The following is a 23,245-nucleotide window of genomic DNA, read 5'->3' as shown; positions in this document are numbered from 1 at the left end:
GACTGTACAAAGGTGTGACAACAGTAAGGTGTTTCCTTCAGACAACCAACATAACAGCGATGCTGCCTTCCCACAAGGATGGGTGGGGTTAGAAAAGATCGACCCTAAAAATGCACACCTCGCCTTATCCCACAGATTTCTGTCTCCGGCGGTAAGGTCCTTTAAAGAACGGAGCTAACACAAAAACTACCCACAAAAAGATCGTGTGTGACCGACCTCAAGCAGTTGTCCCTTGGGCACTGCAGTCACGCTCTCAGGTCATTAAGACCACTTCTAATCCAATTTCCTTTTCAGGTACGTCTATAAGAACCCTTTCACGGTGTGGGCAACCGGGAAGTGATAACTGCCCTCATACCTCGAACAGCACTCAAAACTGAAAACAAAATGCTACCGTATTATGAATCCTTAATAATTATTGACTCACTCGTAAATCAATATTGATAGTTACCGGCTTTTGAGACTTTAATGACTCTGAATTATGACCACGTTGTCGGACAATATTACTAGGATTCATAGATGAAGAAGCAGAGGGATTGGTTTCATGTTCTGCATCTGTATTAAGTACTTCAATAACATTATCATCATTAACTTCGTCTAAATCCTCCTCAATATTACGTATTATATCTGGCAGTGCTCCACCGGTTACAGCTACAATTTGAGCTGGTGAACAACGATCCAAATAAGTCGGCATTGATTGCTCAACAAACTTATTTACCGTCTTCTTATATTGATCGCTAATATTTAGAACTGTTTTAGTAACTTCATCATCTGATTCAGAATTCATTTGTGCTATATTATTTAAATTCGGCTTTATAGAAGAATGATCGGTTAGTAGTTTGTATTCTTGATCTGAATCAATTGAATGATTAGATGGTGAAGATAAAACTGATTTTAATGTTGAAGTATATTCTTCAGTTTGATCAATAGACGAAGTATTTTTCGTAATTTCTTCATGATTCTGTAGAACTGTATCAGTGATATCATTGTCTTCATTAACACTAATTGTATTGTTAGCATAAGATTGATTATTATCATTATTATTGTCGTCATCATTTAGAATCTCTTTGGATAAAGTCTTTGATTCCATAGATAAGACCGATGAATCATTATGATTATTCAATGAAGTGAGTACTGGTTGCGTTGATAGAATACTACTGGAATTATTGTACTTACTATCATTATCTGATAGATTATTATTATTACTATTATCATCATTATCAGATAGATCCTTACCATCCGATATTCCATTATTCGATGAAAATTCCTCAAATGAGTTGTTGTACAAGACATTGTTGGAATTATTCAACTGTTTTATTAATTCATGTTCATCATTTAATTTAGAAAGGTTTTCTTTACTGGAATACAAAATTTCATTCATTGAAGAAGCAGTTGTTGATCCAATTCCATTTTCTTTAGGTAATGTATCATTTTCAGTATAATTATTATCGATGCCCTGATCTGATCGGATTATGATCACTTTTTCATTTAGTTGAGATGGAACAATAGAATTTTCTGAGGATTTGAAAATATTAGCTGATTTCTCAGGAGCATAAACCAAAGTTATTCCTGTTTTCTTCTTGTGTTTTACTTGTTCTTCTTTGTCTTTATCACCATTATCATAGTCATTGTCTTCTAATTCGTCAGATTTTGGCGACGAATTTCTGAAAGAGTTGGGTGAAAACTTATTCGAAGCAAATGTTTCATCTAATGAAGAATTTGCATTTGGTGTAGATGAATCACTGGGATCAGAAATTGTCATAAATGATGTCTTTGTTGATACCCAACTTAAATCTGACTGTAATATACAATATAATGTAGAAAGTATTGGATAGAATTGTAGAAAACAACATTATATGGTAGAAATAGAACATATCAATAAAACTAAGTATAAAATGATTAGAAGCCTTAAAACCGATCAATAAAAGATTATGTTTCAGTAGGAATGTATTTTCAACGGTACTGATCAACAAAATAAATCCCTAGTAATAACACTCATTGAACTCAAACCTAATTTATATTTAAAAACCCGAATATCAATTTGAATATAATTCGAAAAACAATCCAATGTTTAAAATGCGTATTATAAAACTAACAGGAAATGTTTTATTATTATATTTAAACACATAAATATTGGTACAAAGAGGCACCAGATATATATGCGCCACACAAATCTCATTTAATTTGTGTAAGGGCTGTGATACTGTCCGGGTGCCCAAACTGAAGCAGGTGGTTTTCTCAAGGGGCCACACCCGGAGCCTTTGACCTAAAGATCTGATCCACAAGGCAGTTGAGCATCGTGAGGAGATGCAGTCCCATGGTAGCCGGTGATCAACGATTGATTCATACGCCATTTGTCCCCTTAGTATACTGGAGTTCATGTGCACCATTGGTTTGGAATCAGGGTTTTCCAACTCTCCTAAGTCGACTTTCCGTCTCTACCAACCCGGTTAAAGCGCCGGACATTCGCTTTTCATCCTCTCAATTTCGTAAATAATACCCCCGCCACGAGAAGACAGTGAGTAGGAGTTTCCTGGCAGAGGCTATATACGAGTGGCCATATGAGAGCATTTCGAGAGGGAGAGCGGACTCTGCCCACTCTCGGCCGTACCAGGGCATTTGGGGGCAAAACCAATCAATCGATAAAAGATTATGTTTCAGTAGGACTGTATTCTCAACGATGCTGATCAACAAAATGAATCTCTAGTAATAACGCTCATTGAACTCAAACCTAATTTATATTTAAAAACCCGAATATCACTTTGAATATAATTCAAAAAACAATCCAATGTCTAAAATGCGTATTATAAAACTAACAGGAAATGTTTCAACATCTAATCACTAATCTCTCGATCTGTAGTACCACACCAATAAACGGATCAGATCAGTTTGAGAGAGTTTAAGCAGACTACAGCTCGCAAAAGTCATATGATGATATACTGATTAGTTGATGCAATCAAAATGATAAAGCAAGTATATAGTAACAGTAATTCTAACTAAGGTACCAAGATAAATAAATTCAACGCAAATTCAAACGGACCAATGACAAATAAGAAAAACAATAGTTAAATCTCCTTATTCTGCTTAGTATTCTTGACCACTTCACTCACTCGATTTGTTTCCAAATCAAAAAGCAACTTGGATAGGATGTAAATATATTTTAAACAAAACAGCAGGTTCAATAAGGAACGAAATGTGGACCAATCAATTAGATTTAAGATAGCGATTTTGGATTTTGGCGCTAAATTAATTCATCCATACAGCTGAATACCATAAACGCATCATAGCTGACGTCCGTTCGTGACAAAAACCCTAATTCTATTTCTTAACCCGAACTTTTAGTTCTAAATCCCAACCCTAGTCCTAATTCTTTACAATAATTTATAACCCTATTTCAACCCTAGTAAGTGGTTCAAGTTCCTTAAAGGCACTTTATTATTATTCAAATGTTGTCCATAAATTAGATTATCGATCAAAATGTCAGTGTACGAATAAGCTTTACACAGGAATATTCTAATCTAAGCAGCTGATCCACTAACCCTGATTGATTGAAAATAGATCAGTCAGCGAGCCCCAATGCATTGTCTGAAACATTATTTGATCAATGTTTCGTCTAGCCAACAGCAATGGAATATCGTATTCATCAGTTGTTAATATTAGTATTCCTAGAAAATTTATCACTTGCTTATAACACATAAGTGTCAAAAGATAAATCTAGGTTTGACGATTGAAACTAATTCCCAATGATAGTAAACACTACCAGAATGGATTGACAAACTCAAACAAATCACGCTCAAATTGACGATATACTATTCTAAATTAACGATTACTCAGATTTGGGCAGTATCTTAGTAATTGAAGTGTTTGAATGAAAACCATTAGGTCAAATATTTAAACTCGTCCAATCCAATTCGAATTGGACACTCGGGTAGTGTCACTAGCCCTCGCACATAAACCGGCGCTCAAAGCCGAGTACAGGGACTAGTAAACGGGTTATAGTACTAATCACAGCTTCACACATTGTGGAGACTAGTGAGAGTTAGGACTTTCCTAAACCAACTTGCAGCATGACTGGGAACTGTCACTTAGTTATATAGTCATTTATAGAAATTACAGAACATGAAAAAACATCTAATGATTCGATTTATAATACAGCACGAAAAAATAATAAGATTCCAAGCGTAAGATCAGAAATAATATTGAAAACGATAGATTTCTAAACATGCAAAGTTCAAAAGGAACAGATGAATTCAAGAAGAAAGGAAGATACGACAATATTTATTTTAAGACTTAGAAGACGATAAAGAATGAGTACAACCTAAACATTTTCACCAACTCTAGGCCATAAAATCCAATGCCTTTAACCATAGATTACAAATACCCTACCCCCGGCATTGCTCGTATATCCTGGGACCACCGAGTAAGTGATGCAATTGTTAGGAAACGGGTACTAGGTAAGGACGGTAAATCGATTGAAGTAGTGAAACTTCATCAGTTGTGATGGCTGAGACACGTGTTACATATGTCCAACCACCGACTGCTCCGACGTGCAATGCTTTATGGTGTAGGAGTAGGTTGGAAGAAAGCTAGGGGCGGCCAGAACGAAACGTGGCACAAATCCATGAAGTCACTGACAAGTGAACTGAGCCATGTTGGTAGGTGTAGACTACCTGATTGGGATTCGCGAGATGATAGCAATCGATGGTTAGAGACCTTGAATGACATGGCTCAGAATCGTTTGCAATGGCGAAGGTGCATCCACTCTTTGTGTTCTCCCAGATTCTAATCTAAATTATTCATGTTTCTATCTTTTTCTCTTTCCAAATGTATTTCACTAGATTATATTCCTTGAATAACATCTTCAAACCCTAATCTTTCCGATTACTGCTTATACTCTTACTACTTCTACCACTATGGGATTCGAATCGACGACTGCATCAGTGTGCTAATGTGGTATGGCAACTCAAATTGATGTGCGTACGTACGAAGTTCTACGTTGTGACTGACTGACCCCCAGAATCTACAAGAGAAGTCTACACTCACAAACATGACTCAATGTTTGAGTAGAACGCTTATTAGTAGAATAGTACAAAATACCCCCCCACATTGAACAATACATTACTATTACATATAGAAAGTATGATCAAAACCCTAAACTTCTCTTATGGTTTTTAATTTATTTAACAATTAAGCTAGCAAAACAGTTCATCAGCTCAAACAAATAAAATATTATAAAGTTGCATGAAATAGTTGGAGTTAATTGCCAAACTAAACCATACTTTTGACTGGAATTCCAAACACACTACATAAATCATATTAAAGAAAAAACTAATCATCAAGGTGATGTGAACTAACATTGAATTTAGATATCTTTAAGTTAAGCATAAGCATTGTCATTAGTCATGAATATATATATATATATATATATATATATAGCAATGGTAATGTTTAACTTTAAGAGACACATTAAGGACAATAATCATACAAGGAATGTACAACACAGGGTGCATATTGTATAGAATTTAATTTAGTTATATATATATATATATATATATATATATATATATATATATATGACAAGGCTATTGATCACTGGGACCTTTTTTAATGAGTGCTAGTTTACGAAACCTAAATTGAGATATACTAGGCAAACTTACATAGATTTTGTTACAGAGGAAATATGTGAATACATACTGAAAGGTGTATGTATTGACCGACACCACTTTGAAGTTGTGAGAGTCACTATAATTGTAACCGATGTCAACGATAGAGATTCTTATTCAGGAGTATATTCAAAGTACTAGTTAGGCTTAGCCAAACGACCAACTAGGAAGGTATCTCGAGAATAAATGTAGAGTTTTAAGTACAGAGGTTAGCAGTTATTGGTTCATGTTAAAGATGCTTTCATAAGCTGAAAAAGTGAGGATACGTTTTGTGTTAACTCAGTTAATGTCCAAATTGATTTATGAGATATGGGCACCAGAAGCTTCAAAGTTTACCTGTTACGCAGTCCGTACTAAGCAGTGTAGAACCACTACATCTGTATCAGCTTCCGTTGCCATATCACCACAATGAGATGAATGCTTAAATTACAGAAGTAGTGACATCATTGACAGTAACAAAATGTGGTAATGAAGAGTATTATCTGAGAAAAAACAATGATTAGGTCTTGGGTTTAATGTCACTTCGTGCTTTTTATTGGTTGATTGCAATTATTTCTTTGGAACCTTATTTTTCATGTTGTGCCTCACCCTGCATTTTACACCTAGTCAACTCTTCTCTGGATTAGTGGGAAGTCTAGCGACTACGACCGGTGCACATGTAGTGGGATGTACATTGATGACCCATGACCCCATGCCCAGCCCTCCTCCTTTACCTGGGCTTGGGACCGGCAGTAACTCTAGAAGAGCTATATATATATATATATATATATATATGTATATATATATATCTGGTGCCCCTTTGTACCATTATTTATGTTTAAATAAATAAATAATACTGGCTACCATAGGACCACATCTCCTAACGCTGCTTCACTGCTCTGTGGATCAGACCTCTAGGTATATGGTTCGGGGGGTTGCCCCCTGAGAAAATCACCTGCTTAGGTTTGGGCACGCGGGTGGTATTGCATCCATCATACAAACCGAATGACGAAGTATGGCGTATACATATTTGGTGCCTCCTCGTACCAATGTTTGCTTAAATATATAAATAACATTGGTCGAAAGGTTACGGGGATTCGTTGTAAAAATCTATGGAAAATATTTTTTGGTCGTTAATGCTTATCAAGAAGGAATACATATAAAAATACTAACATTTTCTCAGTATTTTAAACCCATGTCTATTGGTGCGATAGGCATACTATAATACCTCACTGTTGTGAAGACGACTCAGAACACATTTCACTGACAGGAATAACGGTGATGACTTTGATTCAATTGAAAATGTATTAAGCTCAAAAATGATGTATAATATACGTGTTTAAATACACTTTATCAACTGCGTTACACAGCACTTACATGCAGTGTGAATACATAACATCCAAGTAACTAATATCGAGACAATGCAGCTCGACTAGGCTGTTAGAACTAGACTTGAGGTAGAGATATCGGTCAGTCAGCAACAAAAAATAATCTGGAACATATGAGCACCGGTTAAAGTTGCCACGTCACATCCTCAAAATAAGAAAAATACTAGGATTACGGAAGTAGTAGTATCACTGGTAGTAAAAAGACTAGCTGCATAGGATATTCGGGATAAAGAAGGATCAATTCGAGCAACAAAAAGCATAGAATGGTTTTGGAACTAGGGATTTAAGGGTAGTTAAAAAATGAAAGTATCTATACCTTTGGGTCCCATTCTAAGCGATGTTACTAGTTTCCAATGACTAGTCACAGTAATCGCCCGAACTCACACTAAATACTCTGCAACTACTAACATGGGACAGACCCATAGCCAATAACATTATGAATGTTGTTTTCTGGTTTACGCGTCAGTCAATACAGAACATTGTTAGGCGCTGTTATTTTATTAATACGACAGCGAGTGCTAGACCGAAAAATCAACGTACTAATATACGAGTTAAATATAATAAATTTCACTGCCGAATATCGAAAAGTAATCCACTCCACACTTACTTCTAAAGGACCATCATCAGTTCCATTCGTAGACATCTCGCTAAAATAAACAAATTGTGAAAAAACTATAATCATTCAGACAAATGAACTAAACTAACATCAATACGAGAAGAATAATCATAGCAAGACGGTATCGTGAAAATTAGACAGGTTAGATTGATCTATGACTCGCATGCTATAACTGAAGTACAGTTTAATTTAGAACCCAATATAACAAGGTTTGAAGACTATTAAGAAACTTCCAAAATTTTTCCTTACCCAACCCAAGCAACTGGAAAAAAGGAAATAAGAGGAGTACACGTCAAAATGTCTCCTTTTCGCCTGCTATGGGAAAATAGTGCGAAATTCATCCTTTTATAAATTCAGGTTTGAAATTTCGCTACTTTTAGGCGAAATATATGCAAAACTGTCTAATTTAAACATGGGCACACGCCGAATCGCCTGCCTTAATATAGCTTGCACAATAGGCTTGTAGAATGGGTCAAATATTAAAACATTGGCCTTGAGCAAAATAGCGCAGACTATCGATTTCTTGTCTCATACAAATTGCAGGTGAGTAGAATAAAACACTCCGCTTCGCATTAACACGAAACAAAAGTCAGCTATTCCAGCCACTCAATTTGCTTATCGAGAAAGCTGATCATAGACATGTTCCTCATAGATCGATAAAAAAATAACATCAAAACACATTAACGTAGCAGTTTGCGTCTATTTAGGAAGCATTTTGTGCACTAGAGGATCATACAAAGTAACGTGAATGATGACTAGAGAAAAGTACAAAAAGAAAAGGTGAGCCGACAACCCAGAAGGCGCACACGGTGCACAAACGTTTACCAAGCGAAACAATAAAAAACAGTTGGGAACAATATATGCCTCAGATTATGAGTCTTGGGATCGAAACTAGGAGAACATAGTTTAACGCGCAACACCAGACATACCTAAGTTCGCGCTTTTACAAACCACGCGCTAGTAAACTAATCACTGGAGTTGTCAATTTCAAAACACGTGATAACTGGCTAGTCAGATTCTATTAAAGAATGGGATTATTTCCATTCCCAAGTTCCAGTGATCAATTGAAATGCTCATGCCATTTTTTTCTAATAATAAGCCAAAACTACTAGGCGGTAAACCAAAAATGGATTATTAACCTAAATTTACAATCATACATAGAGTTATACTTCGTTTTCGGTTAATATCTCAAACAAAAGCCTGCAAAATGCTTTTTCCTCTCGTTCTGTGTTGTGAGCAAGCGGTGACGAAAAATAAAAATAAATACTACTGCATACAGATTCGACACTCCACATTATGTTCACTAAGATTTGGGAGGAACAGTGCTTGCCAACAAGCTGAAAAGATGGATATTTCATCAAGATACCAAGGAAAGGAGATCTGAGCGAGTGTCGGAACTACAGAGGTGTCACACTGCTGTCATTACCGAGAAGCATTTTCAACAGAGTATTGCTGAACCCAATGAAAGATCCAGCCTAACTTCGAGATTAATGGGATGGTTTCATGAATATCGGTCGTACGCAGACCGAATCGTGACACTACATATCACGAATGAGCAATCAGTTGGGTGAAATTCGCCACTATGCTTATTAGCCGGTCTAAAAATGGCTGGTGCCTATCAAAGAGGCCAAGCATGTCCACATGCACTTTGGGGATACAAATGTAAATTGGCATGGCATAGGGGAAGTGCTTGTACCCATGGTCTAGTCTCATAGGGATCTTCGCGTGACAGTGAGTCATGATCTTAAGACCACGACCCACTGCCGGGAGGTTGCAGTCAAGGCGTTTGGAACCCTATAAGCTGTAAGACGAACGTTCACATATTTAAATACTAGTATGTTCACTTCAGTACACACAACTCAACTGAAAACTAAGCTTGAGAAGTGCATCCAGGCTGCAAGCTCCTATTTAAAAAGTGATCCGGACACCCCAGAAAAAGTGCAGAGGGTAGCTATCAATGCAGTCCCATAACTCTGGGGTCTACCATAAAAAGGGTAGCTTGAAAAGCCAGACCTCTTTACTCTGTCCTATCGCGTATTAAGAGATGATCTGATTCTGATGTATAGAACACTAAGAAATAATTTTGGACTTCATATATCCCACACGTTTCTTCCTAAAAGATTGGTACAAATCAGAGGACATACCTAGCGAGGAGAAAGGCCAAGAACGAACAAAATACCAGTGGCATACAGGTTTTCACATCGAGTCATCACTTATTGGAACATGTTACGCGAAGTAGTGATGTCCGCTCCTTCAATTGACTCATACAGGAGGAGATTAGACACTCAAAGTAACATACTAGAGGAGAAATAACAAGGGCCGTAGGCAATCTGTCCCTACTACACAAACCAAATCAAATTCTTCTACAGACGTACATTTACCATACAACTATAAATACAGATGTACAGCTTAAGTAAATGATTTCGTCGGAAAGGAAATTCTCTTCGAAGGATTCTCCTTGTTTTTATTCGAAAGAACTAGCAATGGAATAAAACAGACTATAACAACGAGTCAAGGGCAAAGAAGGCGGGTCAATCACTGAGATTCAAGTTCAGAGAAAAAGGTGGGTAGGAAAACTCTAGGAGCTCTTTAGTAGACCATCCCAAAGCAGCAGCCTTTGCACCAGTAGGCCTCAGCATACACAAGGAAAAACCCAGATCCTCAAATACAATACAGAGAACACCATCCCAATTACACTTGATGGAGAAACTCCGGAAGGGGTGGAAAGTTTCACGTACCTGCGAAGCATCATCGATGAAAAAGGCGGATGTGATGCAAACGTAAAGGTAAAGATTAACAAAGTAAGGACCGCATTCCCATAGTTGAAGAACATATGGAACTCAAAACAACTGTCAACCAACATCAAAGTGAGAATCTTCAATATGAACGTCATGACAGTTCCGAGACTTCGAGAACTACTACGACCATCATCAAAATTGGACAAGTATTTCTAAACAATTGCCCTCGTAAGATACCCAGTGTCCGTTAGTCAGATACCATGAGCAACAACATACTGTTGGAGAGGACATACCAAATTCCAACTGAACAGGTAGTTAGGAAAAGATGTTGGAGGTGGATAGAACACACATCACGAGGCAAGCCCTTATTTGGAATCCTAAAGGGGGATGGAAAGGATGAAGACCAAAGAACACATTGCGCCAAAAATTGAAAGCAGACATCAAGAAAAAGAATAGAATTTGGAAACAACTGAAAGGGATTGTCCAGGAGAACGTTGGTTGGATAATGCTGATGAGAGACTGAGGTCAGTTATGAAACTCTATCATAATCGAGTGGATGAATGATTATAGATTTTCCGCTTACTTTCGTTTATTCTTCCTGGTTTAACTTCGTTTAAGACACAGTATAAGAACAAAACTAGGTTTGGCTGAAGAATAACTGTCTGGTAAGAGAAGAGATCCGTGTATCCCATTCGAAATCAGAACAACGTGATTGGGGAAACAACGGTTCTAAATTTCATTATAAATAAAAATGTACAATTTTATCTAAACAAATATTACCACTCAGTTATTCAATCAATAATTGTGCCCACAACAATCGATCTAAACTACAAGAAGTGGACAAATTGATAAGAAATATTAGAAAATTACCGAATGCACCAAAATAAGTGCTATTCTATCCTTTCTGGATAGATCAAGTAAGGATCCGTTCAAAAGATAATAGTTTGTTGCTTTATAACACAAGGTGTTTCCAATCCTGCGAATGTGCTTCAATTCACAACCAAAATGCACGATCCCATTCAAATCAAGCAACACAATCAAAGAGGGAACAATCAGTATGGCTGCCACCAAGATTAAATATCAACTAAAACAACATAGATACGGTTCGGAAAGAAACATAGAAACTCAGTGAAGGCGAAAGAGAAAATGCTAAAACTGTTATGAAATGAAACATTACAATCTCAAATGGCATCAAAAAGATTAACAATAATGTACAAATAAAGAAACCATCAAGAACAAGTTGCAAATGTATGCATGGAGGGATTTTCACACACGAAACCTTCAAAATGGATCTTACACACAGTGGCAATAAGAAGTCAAACACAAATTAAGCTGAAGGAATTTGTTTTAGCTATTCTTTTGTGAAAACTAGTGCTGAGCGATGTGAAACAGAAATGGTGAATCTAACAACTTCCTAAGTAGTAAATGTCTCACTCCGTGTACGTATGAATGAGATACCATTAAGTACTCAGACATGCAACAGCACACTCACATTCATAAGGTATAATCCAGGTCAAAGGCGAGTACTTGGCAAGGATAAACATACGAGTGGTAAGACGAACTGAAAGATTAGAATAATTTGTCTGTCCAAAGGTCGGAACGTATCACGTAAGTATGTGATAACAAAGATTTTCTACAAGTTAGGTTGAAGCAATCAGAACTATTTAAACTTGAATAACTTCATGCCTGATTAGCAAGTGATCAAGTCAGTTCAATGTGAAATCGTGTTATCTTTTTCACAACCCAATTAAAGAGTGTTCCTTAAGCTAGTCAGTCATATGTAATACCGACCTTTTGCTACAGGACCTCAGGTACATTTATTTATAGTGGCTGGCCTGCATTAGGTAGAGGTTTCCCTAGAACCTTTGATATATTTGATATTCAATATCTACCAAGCTGTATACATTTGTGCCACTTTCAGGACGCCAGCATTGTTACATACTTTATGTTAGCAAATAAGAAGCTGCTGACCGAACCCTTTGATATCCGCAAACAGAACAATAACTCGAGAGACAGAAAATACAGCTAACCCAAAAGTCGAAAGTGTTGTTCAGATATGTTTATCGTACATCGATATTAAGAATTTAGGATCCTCCCCTCTGTGTTGACAGTCTTAAAACATGAAACACCAGCAAAAGTTTTGTAGAAGGGATTCAGGATAAAGTCCAACACGATGACTACGCTCTCTTAAAGTGCTTGAAAAAAAGATTTGTAGCTTTAGTGGTTGCGGAAGGAATGAATACGGTTTAGTTCTGAGCTCAATTACACTGCTAGAAGAAGACTCCTACGGAGCGACTGTCCAGAATTGATTAAATGCCCATGTATTGAACTGGCAGTTGTTTAGCATCCTCCCCTTGAAAGTCATGTCAGGTTGTGTTCTGAGATGCGTTTAGAAAGTGGTCGCTTCGTGCGGCGAATGTAACCTGTGGTGGCTGTGCTTCGTTAATCAGTCACTTTTGTAACCGCTGTTATATACATTTCAACGGTGTTTAAAATCAAAAGGCAGTGAAAACCGGCAACTACAGTATATTAGCTGATAGCGCAGATCACAAAGCTACAAACACAGCAAACAAATTTGAAGCAGAGAGGCGAATATGTTTGCGAGCAAATATAGTGGCAAATTTATTGCCAAATCGTATGTGAGCACAGCGAGGCGAAGCAAAAGCTAATAATAGCATTTGAGTACATATATACATGGGAAGAGAATGAATCATCGAGTGATATTTAAACTACCAACATTCTAGCTAGTCTGTCATGTGATCAGGCGTACATGTTTATACGGAAATGATATTGATCATACTGTTACTGTTCGAATAACCTTGTCCCTTAAGTAAGTTAATAAAAAAGCCTAACCAAAATTGGCCATAATCGAAATTGATTGTAGGAGATTTGCCATAATAACTCCCTCCTGCAAACAAAGATGTATCAAAAATATCTGTGCTTGCACAGAGAATCGTAAGCTGAATAGAATAATTGCATTCGTCTGAAGATATCGGCCTATACGAGGTTAGAATGAAGCTAATGTATCCTTCAACATTTGATGTGTATCTGATTCGTGCCTGTCCGTGGGGTTATACAAAATATTGGTAAGTAATAAAAAGAATATGGTATAATTTTGAAAAAATTATACGTACAAGCATGAAGATATACAAGATATGCCAAGTTTCACAGTGTATGACATGAGCTTAATACTCTGTATGTGCACAATGAAGGGGAAGAATTATAATTAATATCCAAAATAGTGGAAAATTACCAATTTAAAATTGTAGTGACATAGCGTTGCGGCCATCTTGCTCTGTGGCCGAATCTCATCGTTACCGGAGTCTCCTCTTCTCGCTTCATCAGCGTCGTTGATTCTTGAGACTAGTGTTTCGTCGGTGTGACCGTAATTGAGGGGTCTGTACTTTTCGATTGAAGGTCGTTATAGATTAAAGTTGGTTTCACTCGATCGATGCTGATTACACCTATCTTTCCATCTTTTTCTACTTCAACTGTCTTATCTGTCCTCGTAATCACTTTAAACGGACCATCGTATTTGGGCTGCAAATGTGGTTGTACATTATTTCTTCTAATGAATACATGAGTGTTGTTATGTAGTTACTGCGGTACGAGAGATCGTCGTTGTTGTAGTCTGGGAAGTGTTATTTTTTAGATCGTTCATGTGCTTCTTCAGAAGTCGCATGTAGCTGGCTACATCCTTCGAAACACTTTTACCTGAAGCGAAAAATTCTTCGGTTAAACGTAGAGTAGTTCTATATACCAATTCAGCTAGACAACATCCCGTATCCTGTTTGATTGCTGTTCTTAGACCCAACATGACTAGAGGAAGCTTATTAGCCCAATCGTTGTCAATAATGACAAATGTGAGAGACGCTTTCAACTGCCTGTGCGGGTGTTCAAACATTCCCTTTGCCATTGGATGGTAGGATTTCATGAGGATGCGTTTAATTCCGAGGAGTTATGTGAGCTGCTGTAAGAGGCGACTTTAGAACGGAGCTCCTCTACCAACTGTGATAATCGCTGGTACTCCATAACAAGAAACACAATTCTCGATCGGGGCTTTGTCTACGGATTCGTCTGAAGTGTCTTTTATTGGTACTGTAAAATCCATTTTGAAGGTTTCGTGTGTGAAAATCCCTCCATGCATACATTTGCAACTTGTTCTTGATGGTTTCTTTATTTGTACATTATTGTTAATCTTTTTGATGCCATTTGAGATTGTAATGTTTCATTTCATAACAGTTTTAGCATTTTCTCTTTCGCCTTCACTGAGTTTCTATGTTTCTTTCCGAACCGTATCTATGTTGTTTTAGTTGATATTTAATCTTGGTGGCAGCCATACTGATTGTTCCCTCTTTGATTGTGTTGCTTGATTTGAATGGGATCGTGCATTTTGGTTGTGAATTGAAGCACATTCGCAGGATTGGAAACACCTTGTGTTATAAAGCAACAAACTATTATCTTTTGAACGGATCCTTACTTGATCTATCCAGAAAGGATAGAATAACACTTATTTTTTGGTGCGTTCAATCGATTGTTGTGGGCACAATTATTGATTGAATAACTGAGTGGTAATATTTGTTTCGAACCGTTGTTTCCCCAATCACGTTGTTCTGATTTCGAATGGGATACACGGATCTCTTCTCTTACCAGACAGTTATTCTTCAGCCAAACTTAGTTTGGATATTGCAGATACCGCTACAGGACATCTTGTAAATCTATCGATACATGTAAAAATATAGTTGTATCCATTCAAAACTGGCAGTGGTTTCACGATATCGATGTGTATACGTACGAATCGAGTGTCTGGCTGAGAAAATGAACCCATTGGGGAGCTAGTATGACGATTTACTTTGATTTTTCGGCACTTTATGCATGCCTGTGTCTAATTACGCACATCGCAGTTCATGTTCGTCCATACGAAGTGCTCGCTGGTTAGCTACTGTGGCTTTTATTCCCGGATGCGATATGTTGTGCATGCTTTCAAAGACCTTTTGTCACAATGGTTTCGGGATGGATGGTCGCGGTTGGCTTGTCGACATATTACATATTACTTTTGCGCTACCGAAATAAACATCTCTGAATACTAATGATGTCGTGTTGTTGGATTTTAGCCTGTTTAATTCAATGTCTGTCTCTTGCTACTTCGCCAGACCATGATAATTAATTCCATTCGGAATAAGCGCGTTTACCGTTGTTCTTGATAATGCATCTGCTACTTCGTTTCCTTGACCTTTAATATGTCGTATATTGGACCTGAACCGGGAAATAAATCCTGTTTGAGTTCTGTCGGAGGATGATTATCTTGCTTCGCGCTAAGTGTTTTCTTGAGCGGTTTTTGATCCGTGCACACAGTAAAATTTGTATCTTCTCTCATATGTCGAAAATGCGTTATTTTCAAGTAAATTGCTAGTAACTCTCTTCCAAAAGTACTTTATCTCGTTTGCGTAGGATGCAGTCTTTTCGAGAAAAGTAAAAGCGGTTCCCACATACCATTTACTAACTGTTGTGAAAAGGCTCCTACCGCCACATTCGATGTATTGATCATGATTGGTAATGGCATTTCACTCTTTTGTCTAGCTAGCGTCGTTTTTCGTTTGTTGCTTTCTTGACGTTCTCGAACGCTTGTATCGCCTCTGCCGACAGATGGAATGTCCGGGTATGTCCATGTAACGCGTCGGTCAGCGGTTGAAGTATTACTGTACACTTTGGAATAAATTATATATAATAATTTATTAGCCCGAGAAATCGTCGTAACCTCCTCCATGGCGTCGACTTGCGCTGGGATCGGCGTACAAAAAATCTTCAACCGCTTTTCCTCCCCTGACCAACCGCAAGGCCAATTAATCCATAGTAATCTTGGATATTGAATGACTTATTCTCCGGAGAAGTGGCTTACACCGAGTCACGAAACGTCAGAAAATCTAATTTTTCTACTCATTGGGATATTACAAATATATTAATTTATTTATAACAATCTCCCCAATGTTCAATTTATTCAAAATTATCAAATTGAATGACTTAATTCGACTAGGGTACCTACAACCTTTCTTAATCGAATATGAAGTGGAGTTCAACCGGGTCTGTTGTGATATAGTAAATCACTGAAGAAAATAGTGGACGGTAGCGCGTTTTTGTGGATTGGTTGAAGTTAGACATTAACACCATTGGATCCCGGTTCAGTGATATACAGGTTAAACGCATCGCGCGAGACCGATATGTCCTGGGTCCGAATCCCACGAGAGGGATAGTGGATGCGCACTGTTGATGAGTCCCATAGTAAGACGAAACGGTCGTCCAGTGCTTCCAGGCTTCCCATGATGGTCTGGCTTCAAATGACTACCAATGAACTCAACTGTTAAAGTATGATAATCTCTGTTATCTTTATTTACATATCTTTGTATTATGGATATTTATTATTATCATTATTAGTTTAACATCATTATTAATCTCCGCAATACGTGTATCATTCACTTCGCATTCATCCCACCTTGTTGTGTCTTCTACTGAACATTTGATCGATTTATAATTGAACTATTATTTCTCTTAACCTATCTGACCTATATTTATTTTGATCACGGATCTTAAAATTTTCACTTAACATATAATCTGATTCAAGTTGACATTCTATATAAGTCATATCAACATTAATGAGTTTATTCTATTTTATAAAGTTGGGATAATGAGTCAATTGAAGCTAGACCACCATGGAAAACCTGGAAGCACTGGACGGTCGTTTCGTCCTATTGTGGGACTCCTCAGCAGTGCGCATCCACGATCCCGCCTCGCGATATTCCAACCCAGGACCTACCAGTCTCACGCCAGAGTACTTAACCTCTAGACCACTGAGCCGGTTGGCATCCAACGATGTTAATGTCTAACCTCAACCAATTCACGAAATCGCGCGACCATCTTCCATTGTACTGAGGTAGATAGCTGTCTCTACCTAACATGGATTAGCTCCGCTGGCCACGACTTCTCACTAGAACTTCAGGAATTACCTCTAAGAACATAATGAAAATAGAAATCTTTATTCTGGATATCATCTATTAGACATTTAATTGAATATCTGATAAACAATAAGTTTAGAAATGTCCTATAATTGAAATTGGATTAACATTATCATTAGCACTATAACTCAGTCTATGTCACAGAGAACAATGTTTATCAAGAACTGGTCAGTCTCTTATTGGCATATGTGCATACTGTGAGTATTGCCTAGATATAGACTTATTTCACAAACATTGTAAGCAAAGATGGATAGTGGCTAGCAGTGGAATCTAGGACGGCTATCAGGAGTCAGTAGCTGAGTGGATAACGTGGCTGGTAGTGGAATCCAGGACGCGTGTTTCGTCCTGTTTGGGACTCGTTAGCCTGATGTACCTGCACCTCAGAGTTGATGTTCACTCTGAGATTCGAACCTAGTACCGTTCGCGTTAAACGCCATCGCCAGTCCTGATAGTCACTATATATATAATTCTAGAAGAAAGTGAATTCTTGAAATAAAACGTAAAAGCAAATCTTTAAACCGGAGATTTCAGAGGAAACATTTATGTCATTGTGACAGATCCTGAACCATTTTACCTAACATTTCAATCATTGATTACGAAGATTGCATGCGATCGATACTGAGGACAAGACAAATATGAACAGCATACTTTTACCATAATTTTTCACGATTGGTATAATGTAATGTCGACAGAAAATTTAATAAAGTCTGTTTCGAAGTGAACTTATCCGAATTTCCTCAATTTTTCGCTTCACAGACAGATGAAACCACTTTTTGATTATAGAACCTCTTAATAATCGCTAGCAGTAAGAATAAGGGTGGGCGTTCACTCCCATCCGAAAATTGTCATTTAAATGTCTCAAGATCCTACTGTTACCGATTATATGGAGGTTCGAAACATCTTTGACAAAACTATGAAACTACAATAATCAAACTACCTTGCGAATCCTATTTTTTTTTAAAGGTTTTCTCAAAACTACGTTCGTTTACATCCAGTAAACAACACTGTTCATATGCCAAAATTATGAAGTTGATTGAGTGACATATATTTTCTGGTAATCTTCAGACAGACAGTTTGGATCGCAATGTGGTTAAGTGATAGTCATGTTACGTTACTCGGAATTCTGACTTGATGTATGGGTATTTGACGAAAAGGGGAAATCGAATTTCATAAATTTGAACTTTATGGTTATCAACACTCATGAACAGATATCTCTCGTTTGTGTATGACAATCAAAATGAAACCCATCTACAAGGTCTCCCGAAAGTTTAAAGTACCGTTTTTTGAATCGAGTATAGTAAAATCACTACGTTGATCTACCACCCTGCCTTAGCACTCCATTTTTAAAGCAAACACTACAGAAGTTTTCAACGGATTGATCACTGGGTGGTGATCAATGTCATGTGTGTTAGCTCCTTCTTAGTGCAGATCGAATCCTATTGACCAAGTTGCAATGTGACCACCAGTCTAGGTGACTCGATAATGCATGCACGAGTGCCAAATAGCATGAAACCTAGGTCCTGTTAACTACCTCCAACCACCATCTTACCACAGAAGTTTACATCAACTGAATGTCCCTAGTATTAGTCCGTAGCTCAGATTTAGGTGAATTACAAATTTATTTGTCAACTTTATTGATCAACATCGTGATGTTAAGTACTAATATATGTGTACTTTAATAAATTTCTTGTATGTATGTGCTTACGTAAGAAAACGTATTTATTTTGAATCTCATGAGTTTTGTTTACGGAAGAAGAAAACCAATAGATGTAGATGTGAATGGGTTTTGTGTAGATCGCAGTATTTTCATAGTTGAAATCACGAGTCATTTAGAAGCTAGACCACCATGGAAAAGCTGGAAGCACTGGACTCATGATTTCAACTATGAAAATACTGAAATCTCCACAAAACCCTTTCTGATCTATAATCATATGCTCACTAGTGACTGACTTCATGGGATATTTTTTGGAGTTCTAGTGGGAAACAGTGACCAGTGGAGTTCAACCACGTTTGTTGTTGAGATATCAACTCACTGAAGACGATTGATGAACGGTTACTCAAACTTCGTGGATTGGTTGAAGTTAGACATTAACACCGTTGGATGCCAACCGGCTCAGTGGTCTAGAGGTTAAGTACTCTGGCGTGAGACTGGTAGGTCCTGGGTTGGAATATCGCGAGGCGGGATCGTGGATGCGCACTGCTGAGGAGTCCCACAATAGGACGAAACGACCGTCCAGTGCTTCCAGGTTTTCCATGGTGGTCTAGCTTCAATTGACTCAAGATGTAGATGTCTAAGAAAAGTAACCACTACTTGCACTAAACCTTTGTTTCAATAAATTAAGCCTTAGAAAAGTTGAACAAAAAATGTTCAATATCAATCTATTCAAACCTGATATTACTTCTACCAAAAATGTACTACTACTGCCTAAATGTTAATCGACTAAGAGGAAACGCTGGATCGTTTTGTTACACGAAATCATTACAGGTGTTCATCAGAGAATGAAATGAAATCAACCCTCACCCAAGAATGACGAAGAACATTATTATTATTATTAACATTATTATTGTTATTATCAATATATATATCTGGAACCTCCATTATACATACATACTTGACAAAGACTGGGGTAAAAACACACAGGAAGAGATAAACATCAAGAAGAAAAGTCAAAAACAAAATGTAATTCGAAGGAGAAAAAAAATAGTAAGAATTATTGAAGTATATGCACTGTACGTAAAACGTATGACCCTGTTTTCCGGGGGGATATATATATATATATATATATATATATATATATATAATGATCAAAGACGCTGTTGCTGCTTACTAGAAAAAATCACTTACTACTATTATCAGTAGTGAGAGTAGTATATAGTAGTATTGTCTTAGAAGGATAAAAAATAAGATCAACAATGAATAAAAACACTCATTGGTCCACCTTTTCACAAGTTATTTCATTCTAATATCATGAAACATAATACACACATTGAATGTTATGAGTGTATGTATACAAATGAATGTCATAAACAGACAATGTGTGTGTGTGTGTAAGAGAGAGAGAGAGAGTGTGTGTGTGTGTGTGTATACTGTGAATATGAATGACTCTCCAACCGACAAAGATGTAAAGAAAATCAAGGAAGTATTTGTGAATTACGGTTTTTTTTTTCTTCCTGGAAAACAGTATGAATAAGAAGAACAATAACAATAAAAAAAAAACAAATGCATTATATAGTTCATATATATATATATCTTTATCATCTGTATCATCAAAAGTGAACTTGATTATTGGTTATGAAGATATGATGGAAGGATCATCACCGTCATCATCATCATCATCATCATCGTTATCACGAATAATGAAAGAAATGAGAAAAAGAAAGAGTCGAATTAAGTTGGTGATGATGATGTTTGTGTATATATGTGTGTGTGTAAGTCCGATGGATATGTAATGAAAAACAACATGACTATCCTAGTGATATCAATACTATTACGGATACTCTTACTATCAGTAATATGAATGCATTATAGTGGTTTAAGTGGAAATCATAACAGTTATTATCATTACTATCATCATTATTATAGTTTTAGGAAAAACTCCTTTACCGCATTGTTCTTCTGTTTGAAATTTCTCTTTTTAAGTAAGTAAATGAAGACATGATTCAACGAGTTGACCAGGTGATTAATTATGTAACTGTCAATGATGATGATGATCGTAAGGATTTCTAACTAACTAATTCATACATTCATATAACAAATAAACTAGAGTATTTCATAGATAAATACAGTAAATATAAAGATTTGAAGAAGAGAAATACAAAGTTGTATCGATGGTGATAATGATAAGGGTGGTGAGGAAAATGAAAGAAATTATGATGACAACTCACATGTACCTACATAAGCACACAGGTACATAGGAAGTAATATGGAAACGTTGATGTAGAAAAAAAAGAAAAAAAAACTCAAGACAGATAGAAAAGTGATAATCGTTTTTCTCTTCTTTCTGTTGTTGTTGTTGTTGTTGTAAACAAATGGCTACTATCAATATGGTTACAAGTAAGCAATATATATGTATTAATAAATATTACTAATATGATACAATTTATACAATATTTGGTTTATTCAAATAAAATACACCTACATACACATACACACATAAAGAGAGAGAGAGAGAGTGTACTCACAAGGGAAGGGGTGTACACTTTTAAGACGATAATAATAAAAGAGAACAACAACATTCATTTGTTTCAAGTAGAAACGACATAGAAACAAAGTATTCACACCCCTTTATATAAACACATGCACAATTTAAAAAATAATAGGAACAAAACAATATAAGATACACCAAACATGAGAATAAAGCTGCCATTCAAAGAAGTATAGATTGAAAAAAAGGTTCACTTTGTGACTTATGCATCGGTTAGTTTATTATTTTGTGCACTAAACTGTTTGATGAATCTTTGATTGATTCGTTAGTTAGTTGGGTTCTTTTTTATTGAACAACATACAGTTATGTAAAATGATAAGTTGTTCCGTATGAAACTTACAGAGATAGTCAGAGACTTATAGTTTCTTAAATAAAGAGAGAGGGGAAAAAACACAACGGAAAATTGAAAAGAACCACAAGGGGAACAAACTCGAAGAAGAAGAAGAAGAAGAAGAAGAAGAAGAAGAAGAAGATAGGATGAACATCAACAAGTAAGTGAATGAATGAATATTTGTATTCTTAACTCTATACTGGAATATAAAAAAGAAATTTATACATGAATTATGACAAAGTAAAATAATCATTCATAGTAAACTAATGGAATAAATTAGTACTTCTTCTGTAATCTTTGTATATAGTGTACGTCCTGGATCAAGATGACAGTGAAGAGAGATAAAGTAATGACGACAATAAGGATGATGATGACGATGGTGATGTCAAATGATAGACATTGAGAAAAAAGGAAAAAAATCAGAATAATATAGGTCATAGTGAATATATCTCGAAGAGATCATCATCATTAGTACATAAGAAACTTACACACATACATACATATCAATTAAAAAATAGTGAGACAGTGTATAGTGAAAAGAAGTGATGAAACAAGCAACTATGAAAAATACAATCAACATGGCTATCATCATCATAATCCATGTGGAATTCGTCCATGTGTGTGTGTGTATGTTGGTGTTGGTGTTGTTGTTGTTAATCGAACTGTTTTATTCATAGCCTAAGTTTACTTATTAACATATAATTACAAGGTAAAGGATAACTAAAGGCAATCATGACTGATGTTATCCACAACTGAAATAATATCAACATTATCATTATTATTGTCATTTAATCCCATAAAATCAGCTACACCGAATCGAACCGATTCTGTATATTTACAACTTGTTGTTGTGATAGTTTTAATAGTGGCAACGGAAGTAGTAGTCGTATTAGTCGTAGTAGTAGTAGTAGAATCGGATACAGAACTGTCTAAAGTATTTATATTAGTACAATTGATGATATCGTTATTCATAGAAACAAGTGGACTTGATACACAACACACTACAGATTCAACATTAGATGACTTCATTAAAGATACTGGTGAATTACAACAAATTCGTTTAGATGGCGGTGGTTCATTAAGATTCTTTTCTGAATATTCATCGGATATAGTTTTTATTGGTGATGATAAAGATAATACTGTAGATGGTAACGTTTTGGACAACGATGACGACGATGAGGAAGAAGAAGAAGATTCTAGTGAATGAGTACCAATAAACGAATTTATATTAATTGGCTTTGTATTGGATATTTCTAGATTTGAAGGGGTTACAGAGGAGGAGAGGGCAAATGACACTACATTAGAACAAGGCATTGAA

General features: G+C 36.4%; 2 protein-coding genes across 2 annotated transcripts in view; one reads left to right on the top strand and one right to left on the bottom strand.

The window, feature by feature from the left end:
* Smp_131280 (putative bcl-2 homologous antagonist/killer (bak)) overlaps positions 1–8,587 on the bottom strand; it is a gene marked incomplete at its 3' end in the record, with an annotated part of 59,181 nt that extends 50,594 nt beyond the window's left edge. Inside the window, exons 1-3 of the mRNA XM_018798428.1 lie at positions 8,573–8,587; positions 7,635–7,674; positions 425–1,795 (exon numbers count right to left, since the gene is read on the bottom strand). Of these exons, the coding sequence (XP_018653371.1) occupies positions 425–1,795; positions 7,635–7,670 (1,407 nt within the window). The 5' untranslated portion in view covers positions 7,671–7,674; positions 8,573–8,587. The remainder of the gene's footprint in view (positions 1–424; positions 1,796–7,634; positions 7,675–8,572) is intronic.
* Positions 8,588–22,073: 13,486 nt separating this feature from the next.
* Positions 22,074–23,134, top strand: Smp_131270 (hypothetical protein; the record flags this gene model as incomplete). Its single annotated transcript, XM_018798427.1, is given in 3 exon segments — positions 22,074–22,087; positions 22,902–22,914; positions 22,919–23,134. Coding segments are annotated over 3 exon segments (243 nt in total).
* Between the last annotated feature and the right edge of the window lie 111 nt (positions 23,135–23,245).

Source organism: Schistosoma mansoni, chromosome 6, assembly GCF_000237925.1.
Source record: "Schistosoma mansoni strain Puerto Rico chromosome 6, complete genome".
Taxonomy (NCBI): Eukaryota; Metazoa; Platyhelminthes; class Trematoda; order Strigeidida; family Schistosomatidae; genus Schistosoma; species Schistosoma mansoni.
Note: the sequence above shows the minus strand (reverse complement) of the source record. Positions and strands in the feature narration are given on the sequence as shown.